The sequence below is a fragment of the Pezoporus flaviventris genome, unplaced genomic scaffold, assembly GCF_033815535.1.
Source record: "Pezoporus flaviventris isolate CSIRO_AGI_PZ_B2104156 unplaced genomic scaffold, CSIRO_AGI_Pfla_v1 ptg000054l, whole genome shotgun sequence".
In the NCBI taxonomy this organism is placed as follows: domain Eukaryota; kingdom Metazoa; phylum Chordata; class Aves; order Psittaciformes; family Psittacidae; genus Pezoporus; species Pezoporus flaviventris.
In genome coordinates, this window is record NW_026892602.1 from 1630935 (window position 1) to 1656466 (window position 25532).

Consider the following 25532-nt stretch of genomic DNA (forward strand, 5'->3'; position numbering starts at 1 on the left):
AAAAATCCCTCCAGGAGTTAAGGATGGTCACCTGTGAGATGATGTAGGGCTCACTGATGAGATCTGGTGGGTAAAACGTGGCACAATAAACACAGCTCAGAGAGCAGCTGAATTCTAGCAATTAAAATGCCTGTTAGGGTGGGTGTGTCTGGTAAAATCAAGATAAAAGAATCAATAGTTGCAACTCTTATCTTTATTTTCTTGCTTTCAGTGGTAACAGAGTTCAAATTTTACTCTTGCAATTACCTTTTATATAAACACTTTCCTTTTGTAACTGGGACATGATCAGATGGTCCTTCCTGCTTGTTTTCTCTTAGGGCATGATTTGGAGAAATCTCCAGGAACTCACCAACAGAGTTTTAAGTTGACAAGCAGGTATTTATTGCGGCGCCGGGGCACACGGGGGATAGCTCCTCCTAGCGTGTCTCTCCGAATTGCTAAACTAAGCCGTTCTTATATAGTCGCTAAATATATATATTCATTACGTATATGTTTGCATATTCATGAGGCTACTTATGTATTACATCATTCTTCTAGAAAGTTTCCCCGCATGTGTACAAAAATGTGGTGGTGGTCTTTGGGAGTCGTTTACTTCTTCCAACAAGCTTCATCACTTCTGGCAGCCTCTGAAGCATGTGCAGTAGATAATGCTTACAGCAGCTTAATCGGTTTGGTAACACTGCAGACATAATCATCCTGTCCTACTTATCAGTTAGCTTAGCTGCAGCCCATCCTGGACACCTGCTAGTTTCAGATACTCTTTATCTACATGTTCTCTTTTTCTATCCTGTTTTCCTTACACTTGTTTTTGTACTAAGGTCATAAGGACCTAAAACTACACCAACTACAATGATTTATCTTATACAAGGGTTCTTATTATGTTCTCTATCTGCACTCTATTTTTTTTTAGTTCTGTGAAACATGTACCTCAGTTATTTTCCATTCCTACTGTTACAAAGCCATCAAACTTGACCTTACTTAGAACTGATTCTACTTACTTACAAAGGTTTGTATTTCATTTTGTGCCTTCTTGTCTCAGGCAGCAAAGGGGTAACAGGACAGGTATTAATATGCAGCACAAAAACACACAACCCCAGGCTATAAGTTTTTTCTGAGAAAAGGGGAGATGATTGTTAAATGAAGCTCACAGATGTTGTTGGCAGCATTTGCAGCTTTCCAAGAAGATTCTTGGGGATGCTTCCAGATAAGCTTGTCCTCCAAGGCCCTTGCTCATCCTCCTGCCCTGTCCTGGAGGCCACGGATTTTATCAGCATGTTTGTACTCACAGAAGGTGGAAAATAGCTGAAATTTAAAGCAATTTTGCGGTCTTCCCTGAGGGCTTTTTACGATTGTGTTACTTAGGACCAGTTCTCTTGCCACCAGATGACACCTAACCCCAGCTACTTGAAAATCTATCTTTTCAACAAGCCCATAGTAGTTATTTCTTTTCTATAAATGTGCACATCTACAAGACCTGTTCAATTCCGTTTATTAAACACTATTAGACATTTTTAGAAATATGAAAAAAGACATCCATCTAAACTTGGGTGTGGCTTAATGATGTGAGGTCACTTAATGCCTAACCTATTCTTCATGTTGCTGTTAAATCACTAAAACATCAGCACTTGAAGATGAGGCCAACTCATTATGTTGTGCTTAAACAGTGTGCAATTAACTTTTTTAACCTGCTGGGTGAGGAAAAGGAGCCATGAATGGTTCAGCAGAATTGGCCAAGGGTTGTCCAAGTGGTGTTGGACAGGAATCTTTTGTGGAATTGCAGAGGAAGCACTCAAGCAGTATCTGCTTCCTCAAATTTTATTCTCCAGCTCAGAAGAGGGGGAGTAAGAGAGAACCTGGCTGAGGCACCACTGCTATTATCTTACATTTCACTTTGGCACAAGACTGTGACTGTGGTATATGAGAGAAGCAAACGGAAGAAGAATTCCTTCGATCAGGTTTTTGCACCAAAGCTGCCTTTCCGCCATGACTACCAAGCTGGTTATTTTTCTGTTGTTTGAAATTCAGATCCTGACATACATCACACAATGAAAAATGATGAAAATGGCAGATACAAGCATATGATCCATCACGGATCGCCCTAACAGGTAAAACCAGATGTTCATGCATGGACACTAGTTCTGCATCTCTTTTTGCATAAACAATGATGTCTATGAATGTTAGATCCATAAAAGACCATGTTGAGAAGCAATCTCCGTTTGTCATTAAGGTTCATCTGGTATGAAATATGAGATTATACAAGTTAAAATATATGTGGTTACAAGTAAAATCTTTATTTAGCTCAAGTGAGAGAGACATGTTACAGTATGCACTGGAAGTACGTATGTAATGAAACCTTAAGACATAAACATTCAACCAAGTAATTCCTAGGATGCAAGGGAAAAAATGACATCACAGAAATTAATTTAACTGTAACACAATAGTGCACTCACAGAGGAGTGAATGCTGCCAGCTGCCCTGAATACTTGGAGTTTTTTGCAAAGTGATTAATCTAAACCACTCTCACTGTCTTTGTCGTCCCATGCCTCGTGAGAACATCCTTCACTCTCAGCTGGGTACTGTGCTTCTCCATTGCTGCCACTACCTGTTGAAAGCATGAAGGCAAAAGGCAAATTAAAACTCACCAGTGGTCTGTAATACTGGAAAAAGAAATGTAGGGCCCAAATTTTAAAAAACATTTAAATAAAACTCTGCAAGAAATCCTGTGTAGAAAAAGAAAAAAATAACATTTTAGTTCCTAATTTATTGGGATTCCCACGCAAATAAAAGGAAGAGGTGACTGTCAACTAACCATGGATTGAAAATTTTCTCAACAACAGAGCTGAACAAATGTTTAATATGTATGTGCCAGCCACTGTTTTCTCTGTTATAAATTAGTCCCTGTAAACTTACCATCCTCTTCTGTTGGGCTTGGGTCACCTGGTTGCTTGTAGACTGGTGACAAGAGTAGATTATCCTTGGGCTCAGAGTTAATCTCTTGTATCAAGGGTCTTGAGGGGGTTGCTTGTTGATCTTTGATCTCCTGGTATCTTTTGGAATTAGCAGGCTGTGTAAAGAAGCTTTCAACAAGGGGTCTTAAGTGCTCCTTTCCATGCTCTTTATGTATCTTACATGCATTTGAAAAGATTGCTGTTGGGACTTCTTCTGAATTCTCAAACATGCTTTTATTGTCTTCCTCTAATGCTGAATCGCTGTCATTTGTCATTTCAGAAATTATTTCAATCTTTGGGTGATATTCCTGCTGTAAAGGTGGAAAATCTAATTAAAATATATTATTCTAGATGTAAAAGGTGGGTAAATATCTCTTGGACCCACATAACAGCTGTCAGCTTTGACGTGCCATTCTCCCAGAATGCATGGAAAATGTGCTTCAGCCATAGCTCTGCTCTCTGTGGATGAATCTTGGGTTAACTATTCCTCAGGCATTAGTGATGAACTACTAACCATTTGCAAAATGAAGACCTATTTCAGCAATTCAGAAATGTGGGGGCTCAGTTCTGTTACTTTACCTCCAAACAGAGGGTCCTGACTAGTATATTCATCTGACATCACTTAAGAACCAAACACCACTCAGGGTGTGACAGTGCTAGCATATCCTCTGTTCCTATTTTCTTTTAATTGGAGGCTTTGTTGCAAAGATATTTTTCAATGCTGTTATTAGTCTGTGACCAAAAGAGTAAATAAATTCCATGACTTATGGAATGGTTTGGGATGGAGGGGACCTTAAAGCTCGTATAGTTCCAACCTCTTGCCATGGGACACTTTCCACTAGACCAGGTTGCTCCAAGCCCTGTCCAACCTGGCCTTGAAACACTGCCAGGGATGGGGCAGCCACAGCTTCTCTGGGCAATCTGTGCCAGCGTCTTACCACAGTGAAGAACTTCTTCCTAATGTCTAATCTAAATCTATCCTCTTTCAGTTCAAAACCCTTTCCCCTTGTCCTATCACTACATGCCCTTATCAAAAGCCTCTCTTCAGGTTTCTTGTAGCCCCTTTAGGCACTGGAAGCTGCTCGAGGGTCTCCCCAGAGCCTTATCTTCTCCAGGCTGAACAAGCCCAGCTCTCTCAGCCTGTCTCCGGAGCAGAGGTACTCCAGCCCTCTGAACATGTTTGTGGCCTCCTCTGCATTTGCTGAAGCAGGTTAATGTCCCTCCCCACCTCCCACATCGTGGATTGTACTTATCAAGAGCTGCTGCTTCCTCTGTGCATAAATTTGAACTCCCACCAAGTGCAGTGCTCTGGTTCTGAGGCTCTCCTGCATTTCCATCCTTGTCACATTTGTTTAATCAACTTAAGCAGCCTGTGAGACCATGCAATGTTTTCAGCCATTGCCTCCCTCAAGGACTGAGCAAAGTGCTCTTGGCAATATGGGATTCTCATCTTGCTGACAGCTATCATGAGCTGCAGCAACATTTTAGACTACAGTCTAAACTCAGTTTTAGCACAGTATGGCCCCAGGACAAACACATCAGGTTAAATCCACTTTATATAAAAATTATTGATTTGCCTTACGCTGACTGAAGGAAAAGTTCTCATTAGCTTGGAGGGACATGTAAGAACATGCACTCTGTATTGGCCTTTGTCTCCAACAAGGCAAGTATGAGTTAACATCAGCACAAGAATCAATACTGTGCAGTTCATTTTTGTTGCTCTATTTTTCTTTTTTCTCTTCTGTTTCTGTTTATAGGCTTTTGCCTAGAAGATTATTTTGAGCCCAGCATACTGCTAATGTGGGCATGAACTGCCTTGTATCTGACTAGCATGCAGTGGAGCCAAAAAGTTTCAATTTCTCTGTGTTTTCAGTTGAAAAGACTGATTTTATTCAGTTGTAGGCATTCTGTTCTAGCCGTTCAGTACTTTGCAGTGTATTAGTATTGTAAAGTATATTTTAAGAGTCATTTTCGTAAAACCACTACATACTGCTAAGAAATTAATCTTAGAATTAAGCTAAGAAATTAAACAGCTGCATTACTTCATCTTAGGTGTTCATTCTTCTATTTTTGTAATACAATAATATAAAACCTTAAATTAAGAAACTATTTATAAGTGGATAGAGAAGATCTTCTGAAACATCCCTTTTAGTTTATAAATGCATGACTGATTGCATCTCCCAGAGCCATTTCACAACTGAGATTGTCCTCATTTTGCAAGACAATTTGTAAATGTGTTTAGGGAAGCTCCATCACTGGAATGAATAAAAATCTTACCTTTTGAACAAAGCTTTCCTCTTCTGGGGCAAATTCATTTACATCAGTGTCTTCTAAATCAGGCAATTCCTGAAAACAATCATGAGATTATTGGTCAGTGGGAAAAGCTACTGTAACCAATAAAACCTCTCTCTCATGAGGAATGTTCTTCAAAGCCATGCTTTTCTGGGTAAGAATTCAGGCAGCAATACCACACTGTCATTTTCTCCAATGTGACAGTTTCCTCTGTTAAACACTTGTGGGAAAATGAAAATTCATGTCTCCAGAAATAGCAGATGGGAAGGAAATAACTTTAATGTCAGCCTGAGTGCTGTTTTCTACTGTGCTGTGTGATCATGAAGGAGAAAAGGATAAACAGCAAAGCATTAAAAGGATTTTAAAAGCAAGCATGGTTTACATTTATTAGCTGTTTCATAGCTATTCAACAGACTTCACCTCAGCTGCAACTCATGTTTATGGACAACGATCTGCAGTCTTAACTCTGTTAACCTAAATACATCCAATAACACGATATTTTACTGTGAATGCTTCATAATTAGGGATACAGAACTGCAAGCTTCCCGAGAACTGAGATGCGCAGCAACAGGAGCTTGCTTCTGCTTGACAGAGGGATGTCGCAGAAGCATAGAATAGTTAGGGTTGGAAAAGACCTTAAGATCACCTAGTTCCAACCCCCTCTGCCATGGGCAGGGACACCTCCCACTAAAACATGTCACCCAAGGCTCTGTCCAACCTGGCCTTGAACACTGCCAGGGATGGAGCACTCACAACTTCCCTGGGCAACCCATTCCAGTGCCTCACCACCCTAACAGTAAAGAATTTCTTCCTTATTTCCAATCTAATAACCACCACATTACAAATCCTCCTCCACTCTTCTCCCTTATATTACTATTGAGACCATCTACTGACTCCAGGAGATCAGTAAAGACAATGGAGGTACACCAGAGCTTCTCACGAGTGTCATCTTCACAGCCATTCCCTGCCATGTCAGCGCTAAGTCTCTGGAAAATCTGCATAGCGTAAGTATTGGAGGTTGTTGCAAGAAGCTCTTTCCATTACTAAGCATCAGTTGAAGAACAAAGTAGCACAGAACATGAAATGCGTATTTGTGTGTGATTTTACTTTCTTTTTGTGTAAAATCATAATAGTCGTACTTTTTATGTGTCAGAAGAAACCCCATGCATGTTTGTTGAAGTGTTCCTTTTACAGCACGTTAAAGTTTGTGCAAAGGAGCTTGCTATGGTGCCATATAGCACCAAGAAAGAAAACCAAACAATGAATCTATGAAATCTTTACATTTTGGGTACCTACAGTACTGTTATTTCTTTAAAGCTTTTATGTCAGCCCCTGCAAGATCTGCTTACAAAAATAATATTGTATATACTTCAAATTGCTGCCAATTCTCTCCACTGTCCTTGTTAAACCTGTTATTAAAACCAGTCAAATGGAAGGATACAGCAGTAAGCCCTCTACTGGAGCAGTGGGTAGAGCCCTTTGATAACAGGATGGCTTTTTTTTTTTTCCCTGGGGAAGATATAAGAGGCTTTTCTAAAACATTCCATCAAGAATTTAGTTAAGGGTGGCAGTATAAAGGATCAAAGAGCATATTAAGTGGTCTGGGAAATCCTAAACTCAGAGGTTTGTTATTGCTAGTAATGTCATAATCTGATATGGTCAGTTTAGCAGCAGTGTTATAATTACAACATATTGAATAATTCTTCTTTGAAGTGAGATTGTATTTTTCAGTGGCATCCATGTCCTCTCATGGTTAAATGTGGTTGAACATGTTTAAATGTTTGCATCATCAGATAGACATCTTAGATAATAAAAGATCATATTATAAATGTCAATTGCTTATTATATACCTGAATAATACACATTCTGCTTTTCTTAGAAACATACTTAAAAGTTATATTTTAAGAAGTAATTTATAATATCTAATACTGCTAGCTAACATTTACAGTGTGGCTATTTCTTCATTATGCTTTTTCTGCGACAGTTCACATTTTCAACCTTATGTTTCATTTGAGTTTTGCCTAAGAGGAGGCATGTATCTACTAGATTCCTTTTGTTGTGAGTTCTGTTTTTTAAATGAGAACCTTCATGAACTTCTCCAGAAAAATCAGAGATAGAAGGTCAGCTGCAGGTGATTTATAGCCAAAGGACAAAATAAACTTTGGAAGTGGTGGTAATGTTTTTTACACATGCTATGCTGGGGAGGGTGAGTAGGGGTACTACAACTTTCATTTGTTGTTTTGTTTTGTTTTGTTTTTTTAATTTTCCTTCTACTTTTCTTACCAGTGGACCTTTCTTAGAAACCTGGTCATATAGTTTTATTAGCCAGGATGTTACAAGAATTAATTTGGGAGCAGGCAATAATGAAATATGAACTTCTCAAAATCTGAATCCAATACATACATCAAGACAAAGTTTCTCCAGTGCATCCAGTTTGGTTTGTTCAGTTTCAGCATATTGATCCAGTTCAGGAAGTATGGCCTTTCCAGTAGCTGCCTTCTCTCTTGGTAGATCTAAAGAATAAACAATACTCAGTTGCAGAGAACTGACTGAATAAAAGACTGTCTGTATTGCAACAGCAAGCACTGAAAAATCAGATTGCTGGGGACCTGACTACCACTGCAGAATTCACAGCTGTCTTACATCATACATGCACTGTCTTACATCATATACCTGGTCTCCCTTATATTGTATAAATTAATGTTAGCATTTTGCAATAATGTATTCCACATATCTGAAAAAGGGTGCTTCCATGCGTGAAGGAACAAAACCACCTCTAGAGTGATGTCCAGCTTCTGTGGCATATTTATTCCTGCTTTATATAGCAGAAATTGCAGGCTGAGCCCTGGGAAATTTCTGTTGCTGTAGAGAAAGGATATTTTATCCAGTATTACTTAATTGTCACCTAATTACTGTGGAAATCTAGTGGGATGTTCCTATCTATGAGTCAGTTGGTTTGAATCACAGCAGAGGCAGTGTTAAGAGTTTGGCTCATCATCTCTGCATCCTCAGTTTGGTTTGATTCTTCACCATGTACATTACCACCTGTCTCCTTGTTGAAGTTTGGGCATTTGTTACAGTTTGATTCCTGTGCATCCTCTTGAATTCTAGCAGATGTGAAACCTGTGTTATCTCTTCCATTTTGTAAAAGTGTTATCACTTCCTCATGACCATCAAAACTTTCATTTCTAAATTTGTCAGTCTTCTCTTGAGTTTCTTCCTCTTCTGATATATTTGAAGTCTCCAGTGTATTAGAATTGCCATCTTTGTTATCTGAATTTTCAGGTGCCCCTAAAAAAGAAACAAGTTCATTAAAACTGCTGAGTTAATCTACCATTACTCATTCTAAATATCCAGACTTTACTAGATAGTCTCAATGGTCTGGCCTAAAATATGCATCAAAAGCTCCTACTTGGTTTGAGCAGTTATTCATGGATCAGCAATCTTCATAGAGAAAACACTACAGTAAAGAATCGCCTTGTATCTGTAGTTGACTTTGAAAAGGCTCACAAGTGACTATGTATTTAAATATATGCTTGAGCAATAAGATGGATTTATCAGTGACAGATGTTGAAGTTATCCTCTCCTTTATGCAACCTGTCTGCTTGCAGAAAAAGTTTCACTTGTTGGTCAACTATGTTTGACTTCAGAGCCTGTGAAACCCAAAAAAATGTATCAGATGATAGATAAACACTTCTCTATGCTGCAGTACTGTCTTCTTGTTTGGCTTCAGTCCTCTTTATTCTGAAATGTGTACTTCTCTATAAAGGTTAGGTTGGAACCTGACCTATTACTGGTTGTAAAATGTTTTCCTCCTTGAGTAATGTGACAGGAGAATTCGTGGCATAAAAAATGACATTAAGTAAGTGAAGCAAACTATTAATAACCTTCCTCTTCCTATGCTTTTATTAGCACTGCTGTAGGCTCTAGGCTGAAGCTCTCACTGCTTGCAAAGGCAGGACTAGAGAGCTGTTTGGATGGGGACTGATGAGGCAGTTGTCACCAGGTATTATTGGAGCCCACAGGCCTGTTAAAGACAGCACTGTTCTGCATCTTGGGGAAAGATTGCTCTTGGTGTGTAACTGCCCATGAATGCCTGCTGGAACCATTAGGGCACTTACTAGCACATGGTTGCTTCAGTGAAGAGCACAAGAGCTTGAAACACTGGGACATGAAGTGATTTGTTGATTTTCTGTTTCATCAGCAGTGAAAAAGGTGATGATTGCTTAATGATTGCTGTAGTTAATCTAAGATGCACCAAGATAAATAAAGCACTTCATATTGGAAAAGCAGATTCATAAATATATTCAAAAAATTGCATCAGCCTGCTTCTGAACTTTTAGGAACTGTTCCGTTCCTATATTTGAATTATTTTAAATATTCAAATTGAAGCAGACACAAACATGTTCCAAAATAGTAATCACAAACCTTCTAGGATGTCTGCTTTGTCTCCATTTCCAGATTTAGCACTTGTCTCTTTTTCTTCCATATACTTTCTTCTTTTCTTTTTGTCTGCTTTCCACCTGATTGCTGCTAAAGCATCAATGCTATCTTGGATTTTTTTTCTCTCTCTGGTTTCCCATTTTTCCCTTTCTGCTTTCTCAGCTTCCAGACCTCCAACAGCCCAGGCTTCTGCACAGGCTCTAATGAAAACACAAAAGCCTAACTATAATATAGCTATAAAAGCCCATCTTTATAAATGAGACATATATCTTATCTTGTATGTGGAACTGCAACAAAAGAACCAAAGATATCCAAATGCTGGTGACTGCACAACCAGAGATCTGCCAGGAGTGCTGAACTCTGCTTTTCCAAATACCTGTTCCATTTTTGCAGAAATGAGGATTTGCCTTTGATCTACAGATGTGGTGTAAAACAATTCTGTTCAAAAATTAATTATCTTGTGAAAAAATTTTTGTTTGCTTGTTTGTTTGTTTTCTAGGTGTTAGACTTAGAACTCTGTAATACAACACCCTTCCACCCTTCATAAATTATATTGGTCAGACTTCCTTTACTTCCCTGACAATACTGGCAAAAACTGGAGAAGTGATCATCAGCATTTGAACTTTATTGCTGTGTAAAGAAGATGGCTCTGTTTCTTACCTATCTTTTGGGAAAACTGGTCTGTCATCCAGATATGTTAGTTGTTTTAGTCTAACAGTAAGTGTTTTTCTATAATTAGCAATGTTCTTTATCACTTGGTTTCCCATCAAATTCAGCACATGCTGGAGAAACAAGGGAAACTATTTTTAAAGTCAAGTTGCAAAAAAACTCACTCTAGATATGCACTTCCCCTATCATTTTAAAAATAAGAAGTGAATAAAACATCTTGGGTGTTACAGGTAACCTACAAAACCCCAAGTAATATTTAATAACATTTCTTTTAGACCAGTACCTATTGTGAACTGGCCTACCCAATGAAACCTTTTAATGGCATTCAGCTATATACACGATACAAACTTTCAGCTAGATTTGGCTTACCAAATTAGGCACAGTCTCCAGAATAGTTATAATAGCTGGATCACTTAGATTGTTGTGGGAAAGATCAAGAACAGAAATACTGGGGCATTCTTGCAAGTGCTGTATGTCTTCCACTGTTTCTAATTTGTTGTGAGCAATCTGCAGAGTCTGCAGGACCTTCAGACAAGCTGTCAGAGAAAAACAGAACAGTGAAAAGAAAGGTGAGAGCCATTACTTCAAGGAAGGTTTTCTGGAGCAAGTAGAAAACTGCATTGTCAAAATCATAGAATCACAGAATGGTCTGGGTTGAAAAGGACCTTAGAGCTCATCCAGTTTCAACTGCCTGCCACAGGCAGGGACATCTTTCACTAGGCCAGGTTTGCTCAAAGACGCATCAAAATAATTGTTTATATTGAATTGGGAGGTTTCTTTTCTAAATTCGTTATTCTGCTATATGCACTTTCTGGCTATGCCTTCAAAGCTGCTTTCTTCACCCCCAAAAAACCCGTTATTTGGTTTTAGGGGAGTGGTTGTTTTTAATTTGCGTTTCAAAATAGTCAGTTACACAACAGCAACAGCTTCTGTTTCAAATCACTCCCAGTGTACACAAATGATAATGTAGAGGAATTATTATTTATTTTCTACTGAAGATGGAATACATCCTTTAACAGGATAAAAGATGTAAAATATTTGGTAATGACGTCTGCAGCTGTCAAAGCACACCTTAACCATAAAGTAAGTAATGAAAACTGGATTGCCAGCCTGTCTGCAAAACCTAAGTACTGAGATAGTATTAAGAAGTGAGAAAAAAACTACTCAATTATCCTAAGTATCCATGTGCAAGTAACTATTACATCCTTTTTGTTTTGTCATCTATTAAAATTGCAACATACATAGATTTGACTCTTTAATAGAAGCCTTGTGGACTTTGGTATTGCGCAAAATTTTAACAGAAATAAAAAAACCCTTGAAACTAGTGCCACTAATAATAGCTTAGCTTAGTCAAAGCTTAGAAATACGGGCTCATTATAGGTTAAAACATGTTGTTCCAACAGTTCTTACAGAGATTCTCAATGGTCTTGATGTAGTTGTTACTGACATTGAGGGAATCCAACTTTTGTAAGGGTTCAAGGTTTTCAATTTTCTTAATTAGATTGAGTTGTAGGTAGAGGCAACGCAACTCTGTCTGAGCCTCCAAGTTCTCAATTTTTGTTATGCCATTGCATTCCAGCCATAAACACTTCAACCCAGTATACTCCTCAAGATTCTCCAGGCGGTCAAATCCTGCAGGAAAAGATGTTTCAAAATTAAATGGCACTGGCCAAAACCAAGTCTTTGGAAGAGTAAATTTCATTAAACGAATGCTGCTGAAACAGTCTGCAAGAACACTTGTACTCAAGTTGCTGCCAGTATTTCCACTGAATTAATTGGTACAGTACATGGCCCATAAAAGGCAAAAACATATATGTACGTATTGCTGTCTGTATCTCATGCAGTCCTTTAGGTGCTCAAATAATCCTGAGAAAATAGCAAAACCAGGGCCAAATGTAGCAGGTAGATTTATTATGTCCTATTTATTTAAAACAATTATGCTAAGCTGAACCAGCTAACCCATCATGCAAAAACCTACTGCAAAATGACAAGAAGATGGTCCATGTTCATCCTAGCAACTTCTTCTTTCAGTTGCATCTGAGAACGTGTAGCAAGTTTTTACTGTAACTTTGTTCCTCACCTTTTTTATTTGGTAGCAATAAGGTTCCCAAAGCTGGAAAAGTTTCTTTGTATTAACACATTTAAGAAGAAATATATGTCTTTTCCTCTAAATGCAATCCAGACCAGTATTTTAAGATATTTCTCAGAGGCTACTGGGTTTTCTGGGAAAAAAAAGAGTGCTCCTTGACTCCTACTGATCCTTTGATGACTACAAAGTGAACTAGGACAATTAGATCTATAATGAGTTCAAATTCCTACCTTCATCCTGACTCACTTTGTTTCACAATTTCATTATTACACACAATTAAAATATGTTTCTAATTTAAAAGAACTATTAGATACCTTACTTGAATAAGCCATAAAACAGATACTCTGCTAAAATGCTATGTAAGTCTAATTGGTCATGTCCACATCTTACCTTTATAATGCAAGTAAAGAGTGTCATTTAAGTATGGGGTCACATAGAATTTCTGCTGTTTACAGATGTCTTGCAGAACCTTTTTTGTCATTCTAAAATAAGGGAAGAAGAAGCAAAACAAAACAACAACAACAAAAATGTATTTCAGTGCATATTCTGTAATCTCTGGGTTTTTACCAGATAGCAGTGCAATACAACTAATCATTCTTTTGTGCATGAAAAATAGCTTCAGCTTTCAAGGCCATACTTCAAATAAAAAAAGCAGTAGTTTTCGTTAGAGTGGCTTTCCATTTCTACCTGTCAGAAGTGAGTTACCATGCTCTTCCACTAAAAACCAGAGTGTATGTAGGGAATGGGTAAGGAATGAGAAAGTCCATCTTCTTGGAAAAAGTCAGCATGATTCTATGTTGTATTCTGGTTCTTTCCTCTCCAATTCTTTCCCCCATTCCTTGCTGCTTCAGCGCAGGACCTTTGCTGGCAATATGCAACATCCATAGGTATCAGCCTAACGTTTTAATGAAATGCTGACTCTGAAATAGCACTCAAGGCAGTTTTAATATACAACTGTGATGGCTAGGAATGCTGTAGTAAGAAAAATAATCATACCTGTTCAACTGTAATTGCTTAGTATTCAGCTCCACTCCTTTTGGGATTCATGTAAGTAAGAAGGATGCTGTGGACTTCAGCTGAACAGTACAGGGGCAGAGGACTTGGTAAGAGAAATTGGGCAGAAAGCTACAGTGTGAAACAGTGGAGGCTGCAAGGGCAAAGCACTTGGGCTAGCAGGCAACAGCAGCCAGACAAGGCCAAAGCTGCACATGGCAGTCAGCAGGACAGCAAAACCCCAAAGGGTAAGTACATGGGTCGCCTTAAAACTGTTAAAACAGGAACGGATGGAAGTGAAGAGTGGCAGAAGGGATGAGTTATGCCATTATCTGGGGATCCTGTGCTAGACAGCACTGGATCAACAGTTTCATAGAGCTGGTGGTCCCCTAGCATGGACTTTGCAAAGAGTGACAGGACACTCTTTTGGGAGGCAAGCTGTCCAGGGCTACATAAAATTTAGTAACATTATAGAAAAGCAACTTGGGATCCATACTGAAAACACCTAGCAAAAACAGTCCAAAGCAGAAAATACCTGTATCTTCTTGCTCAGAAAGATTAAGTTCTATAAAACAAAATTCCTGAATGAAACTTCTATTAGATATCTCTCACTTCAAGAAGTATTACAAGAGTACAATGTTAAATAGTCCAAAATTATTTTCCACTCTTAAATTCTTTATTAACAAAATGCACTTTGCATTTGTAGTCATAAGCATTTGTAGGCCTAAGGTCTGTCACAGTAAGATCTTCTTGGCATGAAGATATTTTCAAAATAACAAAAAAACCTTGAGTAAATGCAGTGAATTTAAACCTTTTGTAACGATTTTGCTTTTAGATATATTTACTTACTAAATTAAAAATCTCAGTATTGCTTAAGAACAAACCTGTAATACAGTCAACTAGTCAATTGACTTCCTGGGGCAATATAAAATATGAATGGCAGCCTGTAACAGCCCTGTAAGCCAAACATGCCTGACATAAATCTCTGAAGGAATGAAAGATTTATAAACCTTGAGCACAATCTTTAAATATATAATGTTTCCTTGTATTGTCAGCATAGGTAGATTGTTGTATGCTAGCTACTTGCAGTATATCCCACTATTTTTCATTGTGCTATTTGAGGTAGTATTTAATTAAATGATTAACATTCTCATGGAATTTATAGGATCACAAAAGGTGTTTCTTCAAAACACTAATTATCTCATGTGCAGTCACTGCTCTCTACTGCCATTCTTCATAAAAACTTAATTCTGAAGTGTGCTAGGCTATCAGCCCAGGTTAACCAAGTTTTCTCTGTAAGTCCAGTCCATTCTACCTTCTGATAACTCAGTGAGTCTTTCCCTTGGCTTTAAAAGACTGTTAACTGTCTCTAATAGAAAGATGCCCTAAAGTTAGCATCAATATAAACTTGGGAGTTTCACAAGCAGTGAAAGTAAGCAGATATACCTGTTAGAGAGCAGGGTAGGGGAGAGGGACCTGGGGGTCCTAGCGGACGACAGGATGACCATGAGCCAACACTGTGCCCTTGTGGCCAAGAAGGCCAATGGAATCCTGGGGTGTATTAGAAGGGGGGTGGTGAGTAGGTCGAGAGAGGTCCTCCTTCCCCTCTACTGTGCCCGGGTGAGACCGCATCTGGAATATTGTGTCCAGTTCTGGGCCCCACAGTTCAAGAAGGACAGGGACCTGGTGGAGAGAGTCCAGCACAGGGCAACTAAGATGATTAAGGGAGTGGAGCATCTCCCTTATGAGGAAAGACTGAGGGAGCTGGGTCTCTATAGTTTAGAGAAGAGGAGACTGAGGGGTGACCTTATTAGTGTATATAAATATATAAAGGGGGAGTGTCACGAGGATGGAGCCAGGCTCTACTCAGTGGCAAACAATGATAGGACAAGGGGTAATGGGTACAAACTGGAACACAAGAGGTTCCACTTAAACTTGAGAAGAAACTTCTTCTCAGTGAGGGTGACAGAACACTGGAACAGGCTGCCCAGGGAGGTTGTGGAGTCTCCTTCCCTGGAGACATTCAAAACTCGCCTGGACACATTCCTGTGTAACATTATCTAGGTGTTCCTGCTCCGGCAGGGGGATTGGACTAGATGATCTTTTGAGGTCCCTTCCAATCTCTAGCATACTGTGATACTGTGATAAGAACTGAGAGCAAATCTTCACTGTTCCTTATATACCACTCCATAACTAGCCCATGTGACCAGACTTTCAACAATGTAATTAAATAGTACCAAATGTTGGGTGTAATTTTAATAGTTGCTTGGAATGTGCTTCATCAGAGGTAACAGGAGAATAATCCCATTTCACAAGTATTAATAAAGAGCCATTGCAGCACATCCTGGCTTAGAGTGGACCACAATTAGAGCCAAAGCTTACAAAGGAGATATGTGTCTTATTGTCAACCATTTGAGGTACTTCTGGATTTCCTCTACTAAAAATTATCTTGACAACTGTAATATCTACATTGTGATGAATTAATACAACACATTATCTGATTCAATGCTGAGAAATAGTCAAGTCTATTGAAAAATTACTCCCAAAGGAGTTTGTGAAGTTTTCTCCAGAACTATTGAGCAGACTACATAGTCTACTTAAATGTAGTTTTGGTACTGTGGCCATAAAAAAAAAAACAACAACAACAAAAAACTAAAACAAAATAAAACCAAGAGCTGTACAGATGCTGGAAACAGCACTGATTTCTGATTTATCAACTATTCTCATCTTTAAAATTGTTCCCCTGAATTAAGGTTAATATAAAGAACAGCAAAACTCCCACTGACTCCAGTGATGCCAGGATGAACATAAAAAACTTCCGCAACAAATGTATTACCTTAGACAGCCCCCCTTTTCTTCTGTCCTTTGATGGAATAAGCTGGTGACAGCTTTGTGATCACCATCTGATTTTTGCTCATTCTGTTGATCTGCTCTGGACATCCAGTTTATGGCTTTCTCTTGAGTTTTAACATCTTTGTGAGCAAGAAAATGAGTTGCAGTTTAATAGCGTGAGTGGGGAAAAAATGTCATGTTGCTAATTACTTTAAAGAAATATTGAAGAGTAATTTAATATGAACTTCAAGAAAAGAGGTGTTATAACCAAGATTTTTGCTGACAGGTTTAATGAACAGAAGCTTAACTTTTTAGATGGCAAAGTAAAATAAGTAGTGCCAAAATAAACTGTTGAAATCTCCATTTTATATTTTATTAGATCTGGAAGTCACTAGTCATATGATTATTATAACGCACAGTGAAGTAAAGTACTGGCACCTGTGTTCTTATGGTTTTAGACATCTACTATATGCTACATTTAATTACCAATAATTTGAGTTTAATGAGACTGCTAACTTTGCATGTAAAGAGACCACAGTAGTGGTGTATCTGAGTCATCACAAGCACTGTTAGTCTAGCTCTTCCACAAATTCACCCTTTTGTACTCTGTGGAGGTTGTCTCCAGTGCTACTGGAGACAACTCATTCGAGCTGTCTTTAGATTGACATTGATTAATTGCATTTTCAATACTCTTCAGAATCTTGCTCTTCACCTTCTAGTTGCACTTGTAGCCCATACACTTAAAAAGAGACAGTGCAAACAAGACAATTGTGCCAGCTCACTTAAATATGATTGTAATTAAAACATTTAGAGGTCAGACTGATTGTATAATTGCAACACAGGGAAAGGTATCCCTCCAGCAAGAGAAAAGTAAAGCAACAGAACATGAAAAAAAAAAAACCAAAGAAAAAAAAAAGGCACAAGAAGATAACAATTGAATAAGCCTCAGTTATGGCAAGATTTTCAGTGGCTTTACTGAGGGAAAGAATAAACTCATATTGCATCCGGGTGAGTAATGACAAACTTGATGTCTAGGCTTTATGTTCACTAATGTTCCCTAAATTAGTCCTAGCAAGCCAGCTGAACAGGCTCACCTGTATGGACAGAATTGCCTTCATTTTCTGTGTGGGTAGCTTCATTGTTGGTGTCATTCAGAGATTCCCCTGACAACTCTTGTGCAGTCACCTCCCATCCATGGCCTTTGTCTGAGTCTCCAAATTGTGATTGCATTTTAAGATATGTGATTTAGATCAGCCAAGTCACTATTTGATTTACTATCCAACTTTCCCAGACAAAACGTCTAAAGGTTTTAGAAGGAGAACCTGTTACAGATAAGACCATTATGAGTAAATTATGAAGCCTGCATGGAATGGATAACCTAGGTCTAGTCATTGTGAAGATACCAAAATGCAGGGAGAGTTTATGCTCAGAGCAGGGAGGAAGACGGCTGAGAAGCCTTCCAAAGTAGAGTAAGTCAACTCTTCCCTTTCAAAGCCGTAGAGCTGAGGATGCAGTGATGGTGCTCAGCCTGCTCTTGCGATATGGCTGCTTCCCGCCCTACCACAACCCGGGTAGGCTCCTGCGGCATTTTCATTTCCTCACAAGGACGGCAGATGCAGCAACATTTCCCCTCAGCACTTTTTGCTGCTATACCCCTCTAGAGCTCTCTAGACAAGAGTTCTGCCCTAAAGCGCAATGCTATACTGCCCATTAAACCTCCAGCTCCCTTTACCTGACCCCAGACCCGGCAGACCCGGGCAAGGCTGGGCCGAGCGTTCGGACCCGGACCCGGACCCGGACCCGGACCCGGAGCAGCACTCCCCGCCGTATCTCCCAGACAATAGGAGATGTAAACAGCGACGGAGGTGACGGTTCACCGCAGCCCCAGACACAGCTCCTGAGGCGCATGCAGCCAGATCCCCACCTCAGCCGCACTAACAGCCGCTGTCGCCATGGCGACTCAGCGCGCAGACCCACAAGGCCACTCGGCCGCTCCCAGCTGCCCCGCGCAGCGGTGCCGGTGGCGGCGGGAGTACGGCACCGCGGAAGGGCCGGCCACGGCCCCGCGGGTGAGTCTGCTTGGGCCGGTAACAGCCCCGGGAGGGCGGCGGGTTCCTCCCCATGGGCCGTGGCTGGGGGGTGGTTTGCCTCCGTGACAGCCGGGCCTAGGCAGGGGCTGAGGGGGATGCTGAGGCGCCGGGTCAGGCCCCTTTGACGCTGGGGCTGGTGGGAGTGAACACGCCCTGAGCTTGCTGCCCTGCCGGAGGGATGAGGCCTGCGTCCCGGCGTGCACTTGGTCACGGCCCTGACGCCAGTTGGCGGTAGGCTGCCGGCTGCGGCTGTAAATCGGGTGCTACCGAGGAGGCAGTGTTGGGGTTCTGTGCTTGTTTTAGGAAATACTGACCAGTAAAACCTATGTGAGGCTTTTTCTGCTGAAAGCCGGTATGCGGTGTGATATTAACGCACGGCAGTGTGCCGTAGTTCAGGGATTTTCAGTCCCGAGTGCCGCGGATGGTGCTTCTGTCTCTGGGCTTGCTTTGTTTTTCCTGTAGTTTTCTGTGCTTGAAAGAGCCTGTTGTTTCTCCTGTGCTCAGCTCTCCTCCTGGTTTATCCCTGCCTCTTTTGTAGGTTGTACTTAATCTTCCAAAATTAGCTTTATATGTTGATCTGCCCCTATCTGAAAATTTCTTCACTGTCAGAGTGATCAGGTATTGGAACAGGCTTCCCAGGAAACTAGTGGAATCACTGTCCCTGAAAGTGTTAAAAAACTGTGTAGACGAGGCTCTTAGTGACATGGTTTAGTGGTGGCCTTGGCAGTGCTGGGTAATGGTTAGACTTGATGATCTTAAAGGTCTTTTCCAACCTGTGATCTGTGCTTTATTTACAGTATGATTGGTCAGAGCCATTGCAGTATAACTGGTTAACACCTGAATGCTTGAACAAAGGCTAAGGAGCAGGTAAACCACTGAGGATGATGGTAGGTGATATCCACATTTTAGCAGGCTGACTTGTGGCTTTTCTGCATCAAAATGGTGCTCAGACCTCAGGCTACAACATGCTGAATCTCAAAGGTTATCTGTGCAGTCTGAAAAGTTTTTGTGTCCCAAGAAGCAGTTGTAACTTTCTGTGTCTATTTTTTTTTCCAGGCTTATGGTCACCATGGCGGCAGTGGATCGTTTCCACCTCTTGTACAGAGAGATCAGTCGTTCCTGCAGTTTTTACGTAGAGGCCCTGGCTATAGTTGGAGCCTGGTATACAATCAGGAAGTGTATGTCCCTTGCGATTGACACTTACAGCATGCTTAGGTTGCATTTAATTCCAAAGCTGGGCGGTGAGATTGACCTTGTCAAGCGCTATGGAAAATGGGCCGTGGTCACTGGTAAGAGACTGAAGCAGAATATTTGCTTATGTGTATAGCATACTGTGTCATACTGTAAAACTTGGTAGCATATACTGCTGGGTGAACATTCTCTCACAAGCTGGGTGCGTATTACCTCATGTTGTGAGTTACTCTGCATGAGCAGTGACAGTTGTACAGCATCTTACTAAATTAAATTCCTCAGGAGATGGGCAAGCTCAGTGTGTTGACTGACTGCTGGGAAAGAATCACAGAGCAGTTTGTCCCAAAACTTGAAGGTACACCCTGAATATCTACATGTGTAGACAGAGATGCAGACAAGATCCTCTTTTTGTTACGGGGTTTTACATGCTCAGGTTCTTCTGTAATTGAAGGAACTGTCAAAATAGGAGGCTGGGGCTGCTCTGATTTTCACTTTGGGATTTTATTTTCTCTTACAGGTAGCACAGATGGTATTGGGAAGGCATATGCTGAAGAGCTGGCGAAGCGTGGTGTCAACATTATCTTAATCAGCCGAAACAAAGAGAAGCTGGAGGCTGTATCTAAAAGCATATCTGAAACCTATAAAGTGGAAACAGATTTCATAGTAGCTGACTTCAGCAAGGGTCGTGAGCCTTACCCAGCCATTAAGGAGGCTCTGAAAGACAGAGAAATTGGGATTTTGGTGAATAATACAGGAATGTTTTATTCCTACCCAGACTATTTTACCAGTCTGTCTGAGGATATGCTGTGGGATATGATCAATGTAAATATTGCTTCTGCTAACATGATGACACATATTGTGCTGCCAGGCATGGTAGAGAAGAAGAAAGGTGCAATTGTGAACGTTTCTTCTGCATCATGTTGTCAGCCAACACCAATGTTGACGATCTATGGAGCTTCTAAAGTAAGCTGGGGTGTAACGTTTAATGGTATGCACTGAAAAAGTAGATTATAGCTTGTTTGCATTTGTTTGGTGTTTTTCACATTCAGCAACACTTTCATTTGATTTCACAGTCAGGTTTTCTAGAGATTTTTTCAAATACCAGAGGTGAATGTTACATGTATGATTCAGTAAACTTTCTAACCTCACTGGTGCTCTGAACCACAATACGCACTAGTATTTGGTAGTAAGAGGAGCTATACTCATGCTCAAGCCGCCACTGTGACAAGGGCTGTGGCCAAACGAAGCCACTGCTTCACCTAACACCAAGGGGCAGAAGGCGTCTTATACCGTTGTCTGTACTGTATTTGGGGAAAAGTGAAAGGAACTTCCCTCACTATAATTATTATTCCTGAGGAGATCCAGTCACTCATGCATAGGATGGGGCAGATGTGTGACGCTGGAAGTATGAATGCTTGTGGGGATGCAGATTTACATGGGATGGTCTGCTGTATCCACAAAAGCAGCTGAGATTGTAGATGGGATTTTGCCTAGAAGCAGTGTCTAAAGACAAGTGGTTATTGCTCCCAGCTATCTGTGGCTGCCCTCTCCTGCAGCCTAACCCGTGTGCAGCCTTGCTTCTGAGGTAGTTCTTGTAAGTACTTCCCTTTGCGTGGAGCAAAACCAGCTCTTTAATACCCCAGTGTATAAAACTTGCAGATTTTCTTCAGTGAGGAAACTGTTTTAAAACTCCTATTTCTGTTGCAAAGTATCTCCCTCCTTTGTTATGCTAAGTGTATGTAGAACTGCACTCTGAGCTAAAACAATTAAAAGGCCTGGATGAAAAAGAACAGAACAAAACCAAATGTATACAAATTTCTTCCTTTAGCTGGCATTATTAATCCAAATCCTGTATCAGCAATACAGTTTAAAGTCTGGCCCCTGAATATTATTACATGGTCATGGCAGTATGAACAAGCTGTTCTAGCATGCTAAGCCTCTGTGCAGTTAACAGCGTATGGTATTGGAAGTGGTTGGATTGTTTTGTTTTCCTAAAGCAGGTGTAAGAGGTGCTCTTTCTCAACGGTAACTGGCTTTGCAGCACAGCAGTAGCTTCAGCACAACATCAGTGTTGCTGCCTTGGTAAGACTGAGCTATGCTTGGTTTTCTGTCCGATTCCAGCAATCCCAGTTACCGACTTGTGCGGGGTTTTTGGTGTTTTTTTTTTTTTTAATTGTAAAAGTAAAATGAGCTAAATGAGGTAATACAGACGCACATAACTAAATTGATGTTTAATTTTGCATCGAAGGAGTCCCAAGAAGTACTTAACCTAGCTTCTGGGGAAGCTGAATACAAAATGCACTTGTAAATGTGTTGAAGAATGGGACTTCATTTTGTCCTTTTGACAGTAGAATGTATAGTCAGCTTTGGAGTGTCTTTGCAATGCCCCCAGACTAAACAAGGTGTTTTAGATGAAATAAATGTTTCTGTGTTTGTGTTTAAGCAGAATTGTCAGATTCTTTGCCAAATTCACATCAGAGTTAAGTGGTCATTTTGTCCTGCAAGTTACTGTACCGTTGCAGTTGCAGGTTTTTAGCAAACAAATAACAACAAATAGAAATGTTGATAATACTTCAGAAATGTGTATTTTTATACTGGTTATTGCAGTGTCTCTTCCTGCTTTTGTCTTTCTAGACCTACCTGGACTATTTCAGTAGAGCACTACATTATGAGTGTGCCTCAAAAGGAATTTTTGTTCAGAGTTTAACTCCATTTGTCATTTCTAAAATGACATCATGCAGTGGCATGGCATCAAAGAGATCTTTCTTTTTTCCTTCTGCTGAAGAGTATGCAAGTCATGCTGTTTCTACTCTTGGGTTATCTACAAGGACTACTGGTTACTGGAAGCATGCAATAAAGGTAATCTATTAAAATATTTAATGTTTATCAGTAGAAATTAAATAAGCTTCTACTGTTTACTTTCTTAGGAGAATGAATGAAAACTATGCTCATATTCTGAAAAAAGTGCAGTATTTATTGCTGGACTGGAAGGCATTGAGCTGTATTTTCTCACTAATTCTACTTTAGAAAGTTATGCTTGGGCATGCTTTTTTTTAGGATGAGTGAATCCAGTTCCCACTTAATGTGCAGCAAAAAATGGGAGATTTTTTTATTCAGTAGTAGAGAGTATCTCATTTGACTTGGGGTATTGCTGACTGGGTAAGAATTTCACTGTCGTCTCTGCTAACAGAAGTATTTTTTTTCAATCCTACTTTATTGAGTATATTTCTACTTTAAGGGAGAGTGGGTAGAGAGGATGGAATAATAGCAGAAAGAAAAGCCCACATTTTTATTCTAAGCTATCTAAAAGCAGATCCTCCATTTGTTAGCTTTTCATTTTGGAGGGCAGACTCTGGGCTGCAAAGTAATTTTAAACATTGGTCACATCTCATGTGTCCTGCTAGTGGCCTCCTATAGCATTAAGGCAAGCAGAAGGAGTTAAAAGAAGTGAGGATTAGTCCAAAAAGAATAAAACAGACAGGAACAACTTGACAGCTAAAGAAAGTAGACAGTATTGCTGTCGCAAACTTGAACAAAGCATTTCAGGATTTATTTGCAGAACCTAGCTGTGGGCACTACTTCCAAAATGGCTAAAGGTATTCTTTAGTTGTAATTTGAGAAATTTGTTTAATGAAATATATCTTAATCTGTCCCTTTGTTTTTTTTATCTTCTCTTGTCTCCTTGTGTCTCTCCACAGTTCACGTTGGGTGAGCGCCTGCCCGAATGGATCTGGGCATGGCTTGCACTGTATATTTTCAGAATTACACGCAAGGAAGCTTTAACATGCAAAGTGAAATAGGAGTATTCAGATGTCCTTTGGAACGAGTGCTGCCAAAATGTGTAGTGAATGCTGGTGGGCTTACTGTAACTTACCTGTACCTTGCTACATGTAACGTAGACATCAGAAGTCTGGATCCTCTCTGCATGTTGCATGAAACTGCTCTTCTGCTGCTTTCTTGTGTGACAGAGAGCTAATTTTGTTGAGGTCAACGTATGTTCACTTTCTCTTCAAGGCAGGAGAGCAGTTGTCTTTTGTATAGTGCTACATAATTTCAGCTTGCAAAGTTGACTGAATTTGAGAATTCCCCAAATTTTTTAGAAATGCCCCCCCCCCAAACATGACACTGTTCAAAAAGACAAACCCTGTCAACTGTATTGTTTCTTTAACATGTAGTTTTGCAGACTTTTCTGTCTTCTAATGGCAGATGTTTGTGTGTTTTAAGTGTAAATATTGTTGCCTTTGAATTATGTTATTTAAGGAGCTTTTCAAGGTGGATGGCAAAGGACTGTTGCCCTGGGGATAGTTTAAGTGACTGAAGAGGTTTTATAGAGCTGTAAAGGAATTTGGAGATAAGCTTGTATGCTTTCTTATTCAAAGTGTCAATGATCTTGATAATACTTTAAAATACTGCTTCAGCAATCTGAAATACAGCTGAAGAATTGAATGAAGAGCATAAAAATATAAAAACATAATCAGTAAAGAAAATGAAGTAACATTTTGGTTTAAAAATACTGATCAGTTTCCTAAGATGATAATAATGATAATGATAATAAAAAACTTTACTGAACTTTTGATGCTGTATGGTTTGTACGCTTTTGTTTATATATATGTGTATGCATATGTACTTACTAGAAGTCACACACTGCTCATATGTGTTGCAGGCTGTACATGTGGGAGTCAGGAAAGCTGCCCTTTCTGTGTGCGTGTAATTGCTACCTAAAAGAGAGACATGACTTGTGTTAAGGATGTTCTCAATCTTTTGTATTTTATACTGCCATGGACTCCTTAGTATGGCTTCTGTGATGTTATAGTGAAATCTTACACACAGCAGGATGACTTGAGGAGCATATTTTCCTTGATTGAGCTAGCATTTGTGGCTTGAATGTTTTGGTGCTTATTCCCTGATGGTGACAGTGGGAGGTGAGTACACTATACCAGCTTGCTCCCCAGAATCCCTACTAGGGATAGCAACTCTGATAGTTGCTATGCTTGGAGTAGCTGCGTTGTCTGTTGTAGTCAGAGTTTGAGTAGCTGCTGTACTTGTCACTGGGGTTGGTGTCACTGTGTTGGTGTCCTGAGTTCAGCAGTAGCAGTCATTTTTCTCTGTCTTAGTAGCTGGTGCAGTGCTGTGTTTTTGACTTTCAGGCTGGGAACAGTGCTGATAAGACCGATGTTTTTAGTTATTGCTGAGTCATGTTTACTCTGACCAAGGACTTTCTGAGTCTCATGCTCTGCCCGGGAGGAGGGGAAGCTGGGACAAAGCAGAGACAGGACACCTGACCCAAACTAACCAAAGAGGTATTCAATACCACAGCACATCATGCCCACTATATAAACTGGGGGCAGTGACCCAGAAGGGTTAGATCACTGCTGGGGTCGGGCTGGGTATCGGTTGGCGGGTGGTGAGCGGTTATATTATCTTCCCTTGTTATTTCTCTTATCAGCAGTTATTATTGGTGGTAGCAGTAGTGGTTTTGTGTTATAGTTACTGGACTATAGTTTAGTTACTGGACTGCTTTTATCTCAACCCATGGGAGTTATTCTTTCAATTCTCCTCCCCATCCCTCCAGGAGAGCGGGAGGAAGAAAAGGGGGAGTGAGCGAGCAGTGGTGTGGTTCTGAGTTACAGGCTGGACTTAAACCACGACAAGGTTGTATGTACAGCAGTTGCATGGTGTTGCTGAGTAGTGCAATTGTGATTATAAAGTGGGTGTTGCTCCTCCACAGTAGCTCTGCATTAGTGATGTCAGAGCCTGAAGTTCTAATAGGGACAATGCCCATAAAGCTTTTATGAGTAGGTTTTGTAAAGAACGATTTAGCAGTTACCCTCATAGTCAGACTGGGTACAAATCTGTTTGCAAATAAGTAATTCTAACTTGTATAATTGAAATGCTTGAAAGTTATCGTCCAGAGGGCAATTCAGGCCATAATTTTTATGATGAAGGAGCTATCTCCTTTGACACTTTGATACTGCTGTGTTACTG

General features: G+C 40.1%; 2 protein-coding genes across 5 annotated transcripts in view; one reads left to right on the forward strand and one right to left on the reverse strand.

The window, feature by feature from the left end:
* Positions 1-2268: 2268 nt before the first annotated feature.
* Positions 2269-17871, reverse strand: DNAAF1 (dynein axonemal assembly factor 1). Of its 4 annotated transcripts, none has more exons than XM_061468966.1 (12): positions 17361-17871; positions 16271-16406; positions 12832-12923; positions 11763-11984; positions 10722-10888; positions 10344-10465; positions 9669-9883; positions 8286-8531; positions 7644-7753; positions 5226-5294; positions 2907-3259; positions 2269-2598 (listed from the first exon to the last, which is right to left on the reverse strand). In XM_061468966.1, exons 1-12 carry the CDS (start codon positions 17494-17496, stop codon positions 2505-2507), a joined length of 1962 nt encoding a protein of 653 aa, XP_061324950.1. In that variant the 5' UTR covers positions 17497-17871; the 3' UTR covers positions 2269-2504. The 4 variants fall into 4 exon arrangements, with proteins under 4 accessions (XP_061324950.1, XP_061324948.1, XP_061324949.1 ...); XM_061468964.1 differs by having other exon boundaries at positions 2907-3256; positions 8271-8531; XM_061468965.1 differs by having other exon boundaries at positions 8283-8531; positions 17361-17870.
* A 1251-nt stretch (positions 17872-19122) lies between these two features.
* Positions 19123-25532, forward strand: part of HSDL1 (hydroxysteroid dehydrogenase like 1) — a 157294-nt gene continuing 150884 nt past the window's right edge. The window contains exons 1-5 of the mRNA XM_061468989.1: positions 19123-19223; positions 19413-19645; positions 20065-20510; positions 22182-22406; positions 23246-23388. Coding sequence (XP_061324973.1) covers positions 19198-19223; positions 19413-19645; positions 20065-20510; positions 22182-22406; positions 23246-23347 — 1032 coding nt within the window. The 5' untranslated portion in view covers positions 19123-19197 and the 3' untranslated portion in view covers positions 23348-23388. The remainder of the gene's footprint in view (positions 19224-19412; positions 19646-20064; positions 20511-22181; positions 22407-23245; positions 23389-25532) is intronic.

Excerpts from the sequence above, each read along its gene's own strand:
- DNAAF1 (XM_061468963.1), bottom strand. The coding sequence starts at position 17,496 with ATGCAATCACAATTTGGAGACTCAGACAAAGGCCATGGATGGGAGGTG. Across the intron at positions 11,985-12,831 it reads TCTTTACTTGCATTATAAAG|GATTTGACCGCCTGGAGAAT; the intron begins GTAAGATGTGGA and ends CTTTTCCTGCAG. Across the intron at positions 10,889-11,762 it reads CAAGACCATTGAGAATCTCT|CTTGTCTGAAGGTCCTGCAG; the intron begins GTAAGAACTGTT and ends TTTCTCTGACAG.